Source organism: Eriocheir sinensis, chromosome 3 (assembly GCF_024679095.1).
Source record: "Eriocheir sinensis breed Jianghai 21 chromosome 3, ASM2467909v1, whole genome shotgun sequence".
In the NCBI taxonomy this organism is placed as follows: Eukaryota; Metazoa; Arthropoda; class Malacostraca; order Decapoda; family Varunidae; genus Eriocheir; species Eriocheir sinensis.
The window spans coordinates 21,887,635-21,901,755 of NC_066511.1; the positions used below are offsets into that span (position 1 = coordinate 21,887,635).

General features: G+C 41.7%; 1 protein-coding gene across 2 annotated transcripts; it reads right to left on the minus strand.

Annotated features, from left to right (window-relative positions):
* Positions 1-1,421: 1,421 nt before the first annotated feature.
* LOC127006547 (ORM1-like protein 2) lies at positions 1,422-11,412 on the minus strand. 2 transcript variants are annotated; one of them, XR_007759629.1, is made up of 5 exons: positions 11,248-11,412; positions 8,953-9,158; positions 7,058-7,209; positions 2,671-2,856; positions 1,422-1,506 (listed from the first exon to the last, which is right to left on the minus strand). XR_007759629.1 is itself a non-coding variant. In XM_050876520.1 (4 exons), exons 2-4 carry the CDS (start codon positions 9,121-9,123, stop codon positions 2,721-2,723), a joined length of 459 nt encoding a protein of 152 aa, XP_050732477.1. In that variant the 5' UTR covers positions 9,124-9,158; positions 11,248-11,412; the 3' UTR covers positions 2,434-2,720. The 2 variants fall into 2 exon arrangements, 1 of the variants encoding a protein (XP_050732477.1); XM_050876520.1 differs by lacking the exon at positions 1,422-1,506 and having other exon boundaries at positions 2,434-2,856.
* Between the last annotated feature and the right edge of the window lie 2,709 nt (positions 11,413-14,121).

The window sequence follows — 14,121 nt, forward strand, 5'->3', positions numbered from 1 at the left end:
ACAAACTTGGGATTGATCTATCAAAAAATCCTTCCAGCTGGTCAAACTACATTGCCAAGAGGGGCTACATGCCAAATTACAGCCTTCTAGAGGCAATAGCAATGCCACGCTGGACAAAAACGGCAAAGTGTCTGGAGTTCGTCAAAATCGCTCTCAAAAGGGTTTACGTTTCGAGCTCTAGCGACGAAACTACTAGGAGTAGGGAACTGTTATGCATCATATTGGAAATCACATTGGTAGGGCTAAATTATTTGTTAAATAAGTGTTTCGAAATTCTCAATAAATGAGTGGGTTTCAAGGTTGGGAACTCAAAAAAAAATTTTTTCAGAGTCGTTTTTGGCAAATTTATTCAATGTTTTACCCTTTTGAGTCGGTTTTGGGGCCCATTCGCTCATTAAAAACTATAACTCTTTCATTTTGCCGTCGATTGATACCAAACACATTTATGTACCCCCAGAAATAAGGAAGTTATCGCGATTCGCACCTAAGCGGTTGATTTTCCAAAATTTTCCAAAATTGACAGGGCTGGGGCAAGTTTCCGATCCATAGTGTAGGGTTCACTGGAATCCCAAATTAATGAGTGGCTTTCAAGGTGACTCACAATTTTGTCTCTATGCTCTCGAGTAGCTAACCTACAACCGAAGTTAGACTAATGGGCCTGTCACGTTAGCCTTTCTCCAATCCAAAGGGACGATGCCTTGTCGCAAGGACATATTGAATACGGATGAGAGAGAGAGAGAGAGAGAGAGAAATTCTCCTTTCAGCTAAGTAGGCAGCTCAAGGAAAAATAAGATGCACAAAAAAGTTTGCTAAATCACTGCTCCTCAAACGCAAAATGTGGACATGTCTGTACAGTATGCACTCATTCGCGCACACACACACACACACATTTGCAGCCTCCTTACCTTTTCCTTCTATATGTGGTTAACTACCTTGCTTCACAATATCTACAAATCTGCAACTTACATTCTTTGACCTATGGCACACATACATACTATACATAAGTCATCACAATTCATTAAATAATGATACAGCAAAATGCATTAATAAAATGGTCAATACAAACTAATAGCTCTTCTACCCAAACACTGTTCCAAGGCGAAACTTATATGTATGATACAAATTTAAAAAAAAAAAAATCATACATGATGTCGTCAAAGATATCAATTTTTGTACGTTCTTATACTACAAAGAATAAGTGAAACCTTACTGGAATATGCTTTGCATCCAATGATGAGAAGACCACATTTAAAATGAACCCTGAAAAAATAGAACAAAGAACTGATTTAACAAACTTTGTTGATCTCTGTAAATGAAGCCATTTAAAAAAAAAAAATGAAGAACATCTTTCTTTTCATCTAACACAATATTCTATAAAACTACTTCAAGGGCTAATAATGGTCACTTCTGAAGTAAAACTATTTTGTATTTCCCTTTAATATTTTATTTAAATTATGGTAACAAAGTCCTTCTATGCCACACTCAGGTTTTGTCCTTCATTCACGTCTGTAAACAGGACAAAGTAATGTCACATTACTTGAAGAAGCTTTCTACAGCAGAATTCTGTTGATTTAAAAAAAAAATACTTCTGAATGGATTATATTTATGAATATTTCAAAAACTTATTAACTACCTAAGTACTTTTATTAAACATTTCAAAGTACTGAGCTTTGTAATTTATTTATCACAGAAAATAAGAAAAGTATATAATAGCTCATTTAGCCAGACAAATAAAATCAACATTAAAATTGATCTTCATTTTTTATAACAATTAGACACACAAGATTATGGTTACAAAATCTTTATTTCTATATAGTATCTCATCCTCTACAACATCATGATGCTATATATTCATGTAATGTATTTGCCTACTTACAAGCTGCCTAAGAAGCAAGCAAGTATGAAAAAGAGAGATAACAACCATAAAATGAAGAACGAAAATAAAGAATGAAAAAATAGGAAAGAAAGAAAGAGAGGAGGAATATTAAGCAGAGTTTATGGGTGTGACTAACTTCATTAGTTTCAAGGACTGGGGGAGTGACCTGAAGGGATGAAAACTTAAGTCAGTGGAAAGCCAGACATGAAGTTTTCAATACTATATATCTAGTGGCACTGCATATAATGTACAACTTTCAGTCAGGATTCAGTGTGAAATAAATCTTACAACAACACTGACTGGGTGTAGGAAAGGGTGATGTTTGTGTGCTTTGCAGCAAACAATGCATGAACACGGCTAGGAAACAAAAAGAAAAGGAAAGTGTGGCCAAGATCTGATGCAAAGGCTAAAAGCAGGAGGGATAGGGTGTATGTTGTATACTTGACTAGATGAGCAAGAAGCTGAGGGAGGGGAGATAGGGTGGGGAACAGGAGAAACGGGAAGGAAGCAGGAACTAATTCCCCTGAACAAAATTTGGTGTTGTGAACTTCTTTTACACACACACACACACACACACACACACACACACACACACACACACATATATCCCAAGTTCCTTAAGAATAATGAAATGTGATACTAAATAACTAATTGCTTTCCATTCCACCAACTTTTGAAACAGTCCTGAAAGTCTTGAGGTGCAGCATATAGCTGAGTCCAGCCCTTATATGCAAAATCTTGTCCAAACTATGGCCTGCAGCTTATAAATTGTTGTATACAATACCACTACCAACCTTTGCATCACACAAACTTTTAGCTTGTCATCTGTTCACATTATGGGGAATTAATATTTGTTGATTCCAAACAAACGAACCATGTGGAACTGTGGAAGCTTGGGAATCAACACAAGAAGTAACGTGGCAAAGTTGACAGCAAAGTGATTGAATTCATACTTTGTGTAGAAACTGGCAAGCAGAAATCTGTGAAAAAAAGAAAAAACATCAAAATACTATAATATTTGTAAGACAATGAAATATCTAAAAACAGACATACAGGTATATAGATGTTCATCATATGGATACTCGTGTATATCCAAACAATTTTTTTTCTTTTAAACTGGTATGTGTTATGTGGTCTGTAAACTATATATTTAGAGAAAATACAGAAAATATTTTCAACATATTCAAACCTCAACATGTACTATGTAGTATACATTTGCTCTTCCATGTTGTCCACCAAGCTATATACTAATAATACTACTACTACTACTAATAATAATAATAATGACAATAATAATAATAATAATAGTTTTATTTCGCCCAACGGCATATATAAAAAAACAGGACAAGTAAACGAACGAGATCAACAAAGATACATATACACTTAAATAGATGACAGCTTATAATTATATATGCATGCGCATGGCACACTTATACACAATCTACACGAACAGAAGGCTCAGCCACTCCCGCCGCATAGATCCACATACATAGGACGAGCTCTGTCTGACGGAGGTGATGATGGAGTCCCCAGATTGTTCCACTCCACTCCTTACGCTGTATGTGGCATGGTGTCGCAGCACAGCCAGACAGTTCATTCTGTGCTCGGTGAAGGCCACGGATGAGCTACTCCATCTAGAAAGCCTCAGAAGCCGCTTGAGGATGTCGTTATGACAGACCCTAAGATGGTTCATGGAGGCAGCCCTATGTCGCAACCACAGCGAGTTGCAGTAGAGAGAGTAGTAGTGGCTCCTGAATAGCTCCAACTTCACCTCCATGCTGCAGAAGGAGAATTTCCTCAGCAGTGTGTTGCCGATGACTGTGAGCTTGGTGGTCTGCTTCTTGATGTCATCATCATCGGTCCATTCCCTGTTGATGACATGGCCCAGGTATGTGAATCTATCCACAAATGTAAGTGCCCTCCCACTTAGCCACGCTGATGTCCGGTAGTCGACCCTGGAGTGTGGCAGCGGCACTACCATGCACTCTGTCTTGGTGGTGTTGTAGACAATATCGTGCGTGGCATCATACGCCTGACACACTCCAATAAGTTCCTGCAGAGCCTCCACTGTGGGCGCCATCAGTACCATGTCATCAGCATAACTCAGCGAGTTGATGCACCTATCATGTAAGTGGCAGCCTGTGCCTGTGTCACGCAGAGCGGCAGTGAGATCATCTGTGTAGACGTTGTACAGGTAGGGAGACAGGATCCCTCCCAGGCAAATGCCACTGGCTGTTTTAAATGGCAGCAAAGTGGAAGCCCCCCATTTTACAGCAAATTCCTGGGTAGTGTACCAGTACATTAGGAGCTTGACAATGTACCCAGGAGTTCCCCTTACAAGCAGTTTATTGTACAGCTTCCAGTAGTTCCCTCTGTCAAAGGCCTTGCTGGCATCAAGGAAGCAAAGGTAGACAGGTGAGCCCTTGGATGTGTAGTACTCAATGATATTCTTCAACGTCCACACACATCTCAGTGCCGTGCCCTTTCTTGTAACTAAACTGATTGTCCAGCGTCTTCAGGTAGGCCTCTAGGCGGTGCAGCACTGCCTTCTCAATCACTTTTGACAAGACAGTCGCAATGGCAATGGGCCTATAGTTGCTAGAGAGAGCAGGGTTTTTAATCTGGCAGCTTCAGCGGACCACGTTTGGGGCTCCCGCAAGTCAGTCCACTGAAACGACAAACCCCGTTTGGGGCTCGGCTCAAAACCCCTAACTCAAGCTAATTGTAGGTGGTGGAGGCATTGAGCATCCACCATGCATGCCCTGGGTCATTGTGGTGGGTGAGTGATCTTGAGGTGGGCTTATTTGTCATAGGTGGTGCTGTAAGGTCATGGCAGACTGAATTAGCTATCCATACAGTAATCACTTGTCAAATTCTCTAAAGTAGACAAGTGACTCTCGGCTAGATGCCACGCATCACGAGACTGTTTATTTTATAACAAACACCACCCAAAAAGAATGGAGTTTGAGTAAAAGTGAATATTTTTAATGCCTTCATGGTTATGAGAGGAGTACTCTGATATACGTTCCATGCTCTTTTCTTAGTCTCAAAATGCAGTGTAATGTTGACGTTTCTCGGCCACTTCTCAGCTTTCCCATAGCCGAAGCCCACGGGTTAACCTTGCTCTTTAGCAAGGGAACTATTTGCACTACCAAGACCTGAGAGGGCATGTATTGATGGCAGATGCAGGCATTGATAAAGAGGCAGAGCCAAGAGACCTGGCTGGGAGGTGCATACCTAAAGGTACCAGAGGGAAGCCCATCAACGCCCAGCGCCTCGCTAGTGGAGAGCGTCCGCATTATCTCCCTCACCTCACTATGGTCGACACTGCGAAAGCCCTCCAGCGTCACCCCGCGCAGCTCGCTCCGGAGGGCCCTCTCACTCTCCACGTCTGCCACATAGTTAAGGTTGCCCTCGAAGTGGTCACCCCACATGGTGGCAATGTCCTCCTCCCCCATGGCCTGATCCACACGTAAGGGGAGCGTGTGAGAGTCCGCGAACAGGGCTTGTAGGCTGCGCCAGAAGCCGGCTGTGTCACCATTAGCCAGCTGGGCAGCCAGCGCCTGAGCTCAGAGGTGCTCCTCATGAGCCCTGTGCCACCGGAGGCAGAGCTTGAATCTGGCCGTGGTGCTCCTGATCCTCTCTGCCAGAGAGGATCAGGCCGGTGGCAGTCCATGCTGGGGCCCAGCGTGGACTGCCGCCGGCCCTCCACTCCAAGAAGGACTCCCTGGCAATACCTCATTCCAGCCAGGAATCTGTCTCCATCTCCTCCTGCACGTACCAAATACTCTCTCACCAGCACGCACCATGCACCCCACCAACGATTGATGCACCCTATCGATGGCATCATAATGCCTGTTAACAAGACAAGTACTCTGGAAGCAGCATAACCTGAGAGGATCAATGGCTATGTCCCTCAGCAGCTCTGTCACCACCTGACCATACTCCTCTCTTTTCCTTGTGTCCTGAAAATCCCACTTAACTCTTGCCACCCTATCCTGCCTTACCTGTGTCAAGGCAGGAAGCCTATTTATTTTTAGCCCAAATAAGAGAGGAAAATGGTCAGAGGAGACACTGTCATATAGAATTGTGCACCCATCCAACACACTGTGCAGACATGGTGATAGCACTACATGGTCAAGCTAGGTGTGAGAGAGGCACCCATGTTGATGTGAGAGTAGCTCGTTGTGGGGAGCGTCCTCACATCAGCCACCACCATGTCCCGATCCTCACACGTGTTGTAGGTCACTAAAGAAGGGGGTGCCAGGAGCAGCATTGAAGTCCCCCAACACACAAACATGTTGCTCCTGGGCACTGTCCACCAACAAGGCAAGTGTCCCTAAACACATGGCTTGGTCATCCCTGTTCTCCCTGATGTTGGTAGGGAGATATACATTCACCAGGAGGAGGGAGAGCCTGTCATCCTTGTAAGTAATGCTCAGGACTCAGGGGTCCTGAGCACCACTCACCCGGATGTGCTTACTGAGGCTCTTATGCCACAGAAAAGTGAGCCCCCCATAAGGTCTCCCCCTCCTCAGGACCTGAGTGTCTTCCACAGCTGTCGTTGAGAACGACACAAAGTCCTTGTGAAGAGTGTTTGGCCTGTGCGGTTCATCCCCGCACAGCCACGTTTCCTGCAAGGCCAGGATATCGACCTGGCCTAATAGGTCCTTGATATAGGGCTCACTGCTCTTGATCCCCTGACAGTTAAAGGTGGCAATTTTCAATTTACTCTCCATCACTGACAGGGGACTGGGTATCAGCAGCGGCAGCTGCTCGGGTGTGGTAGCGACACACAAACACATGCCGCTCCCAGTTGTGCAGGTCTTGCAGCAAGCTCTGGTGCCACCAGGGGGCAGAGACAACAAAGGCCGAGCCAGAGACGAGCTTCCTCCACAGCTCCGTCACCTGCACTCTGTCGTCCTGCAGCAACTCATGAACATAGGCTGCGAGCTCCTCTCCACAGAAGTCCCTGGGTAGATATTTGACCAGCACCTGACATTCTCTTGGTGTGCATCATTGTGCAGAGGTGCAGGCAACTGATTATGGTAAAAACTCAACTAGACTCATGGCCCAACTGCATTCACCAAAGACATGGAATTCTGCCTATTGTGTTGAGAAACAGAAGTAAGACTATAGAATATTGTGTGCAGATAGTATACCAATGAAAACTGTACTTACAAAACAATAGGTATTATGGTGATAAACTTGCGTGTTGTTGTAAACTGCTGCCCATAGTCAATCTGTTCCCAGGCTGTCATTAGACGTGCTTTTCCCTGGTCTAGCAACTGCCATGGTGTTCCTTTTATCTGATGAAGGAACAGGTAGTTTGCCTGCAAATAAGGAATTCACTTTTCAGTTTATTAATTTTGGTAACACACATTCAATCAGCAATATCAGCCTATAAATATTACTATGTGTTAGTAACAATATGAAAATCAATATCTGATGGTGTGGAAGATTGTGGTTGTGAGTTCAGTGGAAGAAGAAAAGTGCCATTCAAGTGGAAATATGCTAACCTGGGATGGAGTATTCGTATTCGATATTCGTATTCGAATACATTCGAAAACCGTATTTGGGTGTATTCATATTTGTATTCGAATAATTATTGATAGAAATCAAAGTATTCCCATTCGTATTAGAATACGAGGGAAAAGTTTTTGTATTCTGTGAATAATTATAATCTGACAAATACTTCAAATTTATTATCAGGTGTAACAGCCTTCCTTACAACTCTAGCCTCATGGGTGTACATGTATTCCTCGTGTATAGTACAGGCTCGAAGACTGTGGCAGTGTGGTATCTGGAGTCTGACTCAGTTTACACTTGTCTGCTTGCTCATGATGCAAAAGTAATGAGAAAAGTGGTGGAAGATGATGGAATGAGGCTGCAAAATGACATTGATAAATTTTAAAGTAGTTGAGGCCAAGAGTAGAAAATCAAAAGTTCTTAAATTAGACAAAGGAACCAGACAGCCTAGCTGGAATCATAACATAGAGAATGGTCAAAGTAATAAAGCACAAGAGGAAAAAATTTATATATTAGATTCCAAAAATCAACTTTTTCCGAAATAAATACATTAACAAGATTACAAGAGAAACACATAAGCTCCTAACAAACATTAGAGTGGGTGAGGAGGATATGATGAAGAGGCTGATTGTATCCATGATTTGACCAAAAATGAAATATGCAATGGTGGTGTAGTCTCCTTACAGAAAGAAAAATGGCAGAAAAATAGAAAATAATCAGAGTAGCAAAAAAAAAAAAAAAGGTGCCAAGCTTGAAAGACATGGCATATGAAGTGACTGGAAAAATTGGGTTTGGCTACCTTGGAGGACAGAAAAGAAAGCTATCTACAAATTACAGTGTACTGAGCATTGAAGGAAATGGAAACAATCAACAAGGATGACCTGCTTATGTAATACACTAAAAATACAAGAGGTCAAGGAAATAAACTGAGGAGGACAAGGTACCTGAAAGATATCAAGAAATATAGCTTTCCTCATAGATGGCAAGATGCATTTACATCTGGAATGACCTCGAAAAGGAGGTAAATCACGCCAAAAAAATATTCATGAATTTAAAGTTAAACTTAATAAAATGAGATTTGACAGCAGGACAGAGTGTAGCTCATTTCTGTTTATAACAACTAGGTCTATATTACAAGGTAAATTCTCTCTCTCACACACACAGACACACACACACACACACACACACACACTCCTCTCCGTGGCGCAACTGGTTAGAGCGCTGCGCTGCCAGGCTTCACAGTCTGACACTGCGGCAGTTCGAGCCCAGTCAGGCCGGATTCTTTCTGCTGACTAGGAGTGGTTACTGTCCCCCCCTGAGCAAGGGGGATCGGGTGTGTGGTGTGTGAGGTCCTGGCAGTACCCAGAGATCGACAATAAAAAGCACTTGCTCATGTCAGGAGGGTACCTCCTACCAACAGAAGGGTGGCAATCCTCCGCTTCCATGAATGAGATCATAAAAAATGATCAGGGAAATAGGATGATGCAATGTTAGTTTATTACATGGAATCTACAATCATAGCAAATATTAAGTAGAAAAACACTAACCAGATTATGAATAACATTAGTGAGTGTCCATGCTGTGGGTATGGATATGACTGGGATGGAGAGGAGGAACAGGTGCAGTGCCAACAATCCTGCCAGGTAGGACAGCCACGCCCCCCGACTGCTGTGCCATGATGAGTTAGGGTTGACTTCTCCGTGCCCACCAGACAGCATCTTTTAATTAATCTTCCTCCAGCTATACTTGATTCCTGGAAGTAAAAGCAGTCATCATTACCAATATTTTTAACTTATTATTTTATATCAACAGGGTTATAAAAGTCCTAAATAATGAGTTAAGGAGGCTTTACAAAACTTTCTATGATCTATATCTTTCAGCTGCCCAAAGAGGATGCCCATAACAAAAATGAATCTTCATATACAACTATTTTTCTCATTCTTCCACCCTCCATTCCCAGTACTCTGACACTCTCTAACATCCAACCATAACAACTACCTCACTCATATAAACCCTCTCTATCATCTCATTCATATTTACTTCTTGGATGATGTCAGGGATGGTTAGATTTGTTAAGTAGGCTTATTATTTTTGATAGATACTTAATTATGCTGCACGCTGTAATACTGTCAATGGCAGTCGAAACAGCATCTCAACTCCACCAGCAGCATAATCCATCTTCCTCATGGTCTTGTGTGGGCGTAACAGCATAATTTTCCACATTTCTGTGTAGTGTGGTTGAAACTACACACACACACACACACACACACACACACACACACACACACACACACACACACACACACACAGCCCAGTTAAGATTCGTTTGAGTACCGTGCCAGTATTTCATTACCTACCTTATGAAACATCACTGCTCTTCATATATCTTTTCTACAAACGTTCGACAATCATGGAAACGCTTTCAAAATCCAATTCAAGGACTATTTATTGTTGAAAATAGGGGGTAACATTCACGAAAGCGCAGCCTCCTCTGGCAGTGGCTGCAGTGGCGGATCAGCTGGTGTTGCGAAAAATACCTCCTCGCAGAAATAAGTCACATATACATGTGGGAGGTGGTCCAGCCCCCGCTGGTTAGAAGGGGGGTCGAGGGGGGCGAAGCCCTCCCGGTAGCAGGTCATAGAGTTCGGTTGGAGTAGTTTAAATATGCTCCCCCACCCTAAACCCTCTGCAAGCTATTTTGTGGCCACGGCAGCGGCACCATCGCCGCGGCCGTCGCCAGAGGAGGCTGCGCTTTCGTGAATATTATACCCTATTTTCAACACTAAGTAATCCTTGAATTGGATTTTGAAAACGTTTCCATGATTGTTGAATGTTTGTAGAAAAGATATATAAAGAGCTAGTGATGTTTCATAAGGTAGGTAATGAAATACTGGCATGGTACTAAAACCAATCTTTACCCACGGCCCTTTTGTACAGAGTAGGAGAATCAAAGGCCCTTTGTCTCATGAATAGGGTAAACTTAGGGTAAAGATTATCTCATAATACTTTTTGAAAAACATCACTCTCTCTTCATATCTTTTTTAAAAACTTGAAATCCAGTTCAAGGGCTTTTTTACTCTTGAAAATAATAAACATTACTCCCTATTTTCAAGAGTAAAAAATAGTCCTTGAATTACTGTTGAAGGTTTGTAGAAAAGATATATGAGGAGATACTGATGTTTCATAAGGTAGGTAATAAGATACTGGCACGGACATAAAACGAATCTTAACCAAACTTATATCTACTGAGCATGTGTGAGGCCGGTAATGATATATGGAGAAGACATGACCAACTAATAAAAAGTTGGACAGGACAAGTGATGAGAGCAAGGGAGACCTCCATTCAGCCTCCCTACAATTAACACCAAAAAAGTATTAAAATCTCTTTCTTCGCTCCATTCTACACTTTACACTCAGTCTTGGTACCGTACACCTCTGCCCCCGAGTGTAAAGTAAGAAACACAGGGCATGATAGTATATGTGCATCTATCGTTATGTATTCAGTTTTCTAACAAATACAAAAGAGAAAAAGATTGGTATGTACACAATATTCTTGTTTCCTACTTAACCAACTGCTCATCTACTGTCACATGCCTCCTGCTAACCTTCACACCTCACGGAAAACCATTGGAAAGAATGTTATGGTCAAAACAACTGTGAAATTTCCTTAGGAACAACTAATAAAACTCCTCGTCGATGGGCGGAAATGTCATCTTATCTTCACCAACTACAGCCATGACCTTTAAATAAAACCTTGCTGCATCTGAATATATATGGGACTGTATCTTTAACCTGCTCCCTACATGTATGCCTTGTTGCTGGGCTGCCAGTGTGCTACTTACCCTTGTCAACACCAAAACAAACAGTGTGGCCCTGTTTGTACGCCTTGCTAACGCCTCTGTCTAACCTTGACTCATAAACCTCTAAAATACACAGAGTTCGGGGCTGTTGCGAGGACGAAAAGCATCACAGCAGAGAATCCAATCCGCTCTTCCTCTTCTTCTGGTCTAGCATTTCACTTTCTTCTTCGTCTTCTTTTGAGCAGCTTCGCTTTATATCGCTTCTTCAGTCCTACTTGGTACTACTTTACACTTAAAAGAAGAAAAAGAGAGAATTCCCTACGCACTCTTTAACAGGGGGCCACTTAGCAGCGGTGCTTGCCGCTGCTATGGAGGTTTTCACACGCAGCCACGACCACAAAAAGTAGTGCTGCAGACGGATTTGAGTTGTTGCCTTCTCCGCCGGTGACGACCACATAAAGTAGCGCTGCTCGCCACTATACAAGAGGCATTCAATGGGAGCTTTCACACGTAGCTAACTGCAACCGCGCCAATTTTTAGCAGAGCGTGCGTTCCGCAACTGAGAGCGATGCTAACGTCCGACTCAGTTTTAGCAGCGCTGCTGAGAAGCTCTGCAAAGTGGCCCCGTGTGAAAGCTATAGGGGCCTTATAATAATAGCAGTGCTTCTCATGCAGCAACCGACTGCTAAAATGGAGCCTGGTGTTACCAGCGCCACCGATCGCGTTAGCAGCGCCACTGACGCGCATTAGCAACGCCACTGACACGCGTTAGCAGCGCCACTGACGCGCGTTAGTAACGCCACTGACACGCGTTAGCAGCGCCACTGACGCGCATTAGCAACGCCACTGACACGCGTTAGCAGCGCCACTGACGCACGTTAGTAACGCCACTGACGCGCGCGTTAGCAGCGCCACCGACGCGCGTTAGTAGCTCCACCGATGAGCGTTAGCAACGCCACTGACGCGCGCGTTAGCAGCGCCACCGACGCGCGTTAGTAGCTCCACCGATGAGCGTTAGCAACACCACTGACGCGCGCGTTAGCAGCGCCACCGATGCGCGTTAGCAGGGCAACCGATCGACGCGCGTGAGTAGCACTGCTGCAGTGCTGCAGCGCTACTGAGAAGCGTTGCTAAGTGGCTCCGTGTGAAAAGAGCCCTAGTTATTCCTCTGCGTAGTGCGTACACTTTCATACTTCACCCTGCACTGAATTAACTATCTCTTTTTCTGTACACTTTGCTTCCACTGACTTTGGTTTTCTATTTTCTTTTCCTTTGTTTTCTTCACTTTAGCTTACCCTGGACATTTCCTTCTGCATTTCTCTTTTCTGTCCTTCTAATTAAGTTTTGTCTCCATTAGCCTACACTTTTTTTACTCTAGCTTTTCACTTTCAGCTTCGTCGTGAATGTATTTTCTACACTTTCGTTTATTTCTAATTTTACTTTTCATATTACTTCTTGTTTTTGTTTCCCTTCTCTTATTTTTCAGAAATTGTGTAGCCCTATAATTTCTCCGTAGTTTCTGATTCTCTTCGGCCATATATATATATATATATATATATATATATATATATATATATATATATATATATATATATATATATATATATATATATATATCACCTCCACCAATATATATATATATATATATATATATATATATATATATATATATATATATATATATATATATATATATATATATATATATATATATATATATATATATATATATATATATATATATATATATATATATATGGATAAATAACAATGAATATATATATATATATATATATATATATATATATATATATATATATATATATATATATATATATATATATATATATATATATATATATCTATATATATATATATATATATATATCTTTACAGCGTTAATACAGACATTCAAAAAGTGATTAATACAAGAGCCACATAAACTCATCCTTGAATAGACTCGGAATGTCTACTTTCGTCCGAATACTCTTTGATGGTTGATAAATTAATCTATAGGCTATAATTTATGTGCCATACACTTGATTGATAAAATGTTAATCATTTAACATTTGCTTAAAATTTTCTATAGAGAATAGGCTTTAATATAATAAGTGATTAGGCGAATTATATGTCAAAGCCAGTAAAAGTTGGAAGTTGAAGGCCACAGGAACGCGTCGGGACGGTGTGCGGAGCGCCTCAGCATTGTTTGACGTGCGATAATTATTTAAAGAAGCGATAATTCAGGTCAGCTCGATATATGTGAGAGTAAGCATATGATAGTATGACCATTTCCCCACATGTTTGGCTTGAAAGGAAAGATGAGACACATGTACTATAGCACTAGAATCCAGTCTCTGTGGAGTTTTAACATTAATAAAATATATAGCTTCAGTACCTATATATAATGTCCTTACTTCATGCACTCAGATACCTAAATATTTCAATAGTTAGGCTACTAAAATGGGTTTGAAGACTGTCACCCTAACACAGTCCCAGCAGAAAAAATCCTCTGTTCTATCCATCCACCACTTAATTCATCTTCTTCACATCACTTTAGTGAAAATCACTTATAATTGCATCATCTCCACCTTAATTTCCGTCTCTGCTATATTTCTCACGTTTCAATATGGGATACTTTTTGGCTCCCCCTCTCTCGTGGCGATTTTGTAATGGGGGATAAAAAATATTCCCAGATATACTCCAGCAAAAAAAAAAAAATGTATATGCTGAGAGAGAATAGTAATAACAGCACCAGCCTAATAACTGATACAGATTAGTGACATATACCAAACACGAGAAGATCGAACGAGGAGCGCCATACAAGACCGACATGGAGGAAATAATAGGATAAAAGGAAGCGTGAGTACGACAATGGGGGTCCGGGATATGGCAACACCGAGGCGCACGGTGTTGTAG

Coding starts and splice junctions, on each gene's coding strand:
- LOC127006547 (XM_050876520.1), bottom strand. CDS start 9,123: ATGCTGTCTGGTGGGCACGGAGAAGTCAACCCTAACTCATCATGGCAC. Junction 7,210..8,952: donor CTAATGTTATTCATAATCTG/GTTAGTGTTTTT, acceptor CCTTATTTGCAG/GCAAACTACCTGTTCCTTCA. Junction 2,857..7,057: donor ACCATAATACCTATTGTTTT/GTAAGTACAGTT, acceptor TTTTTTTCACAG/ATTTCTGCTTGCCAGTTTCT.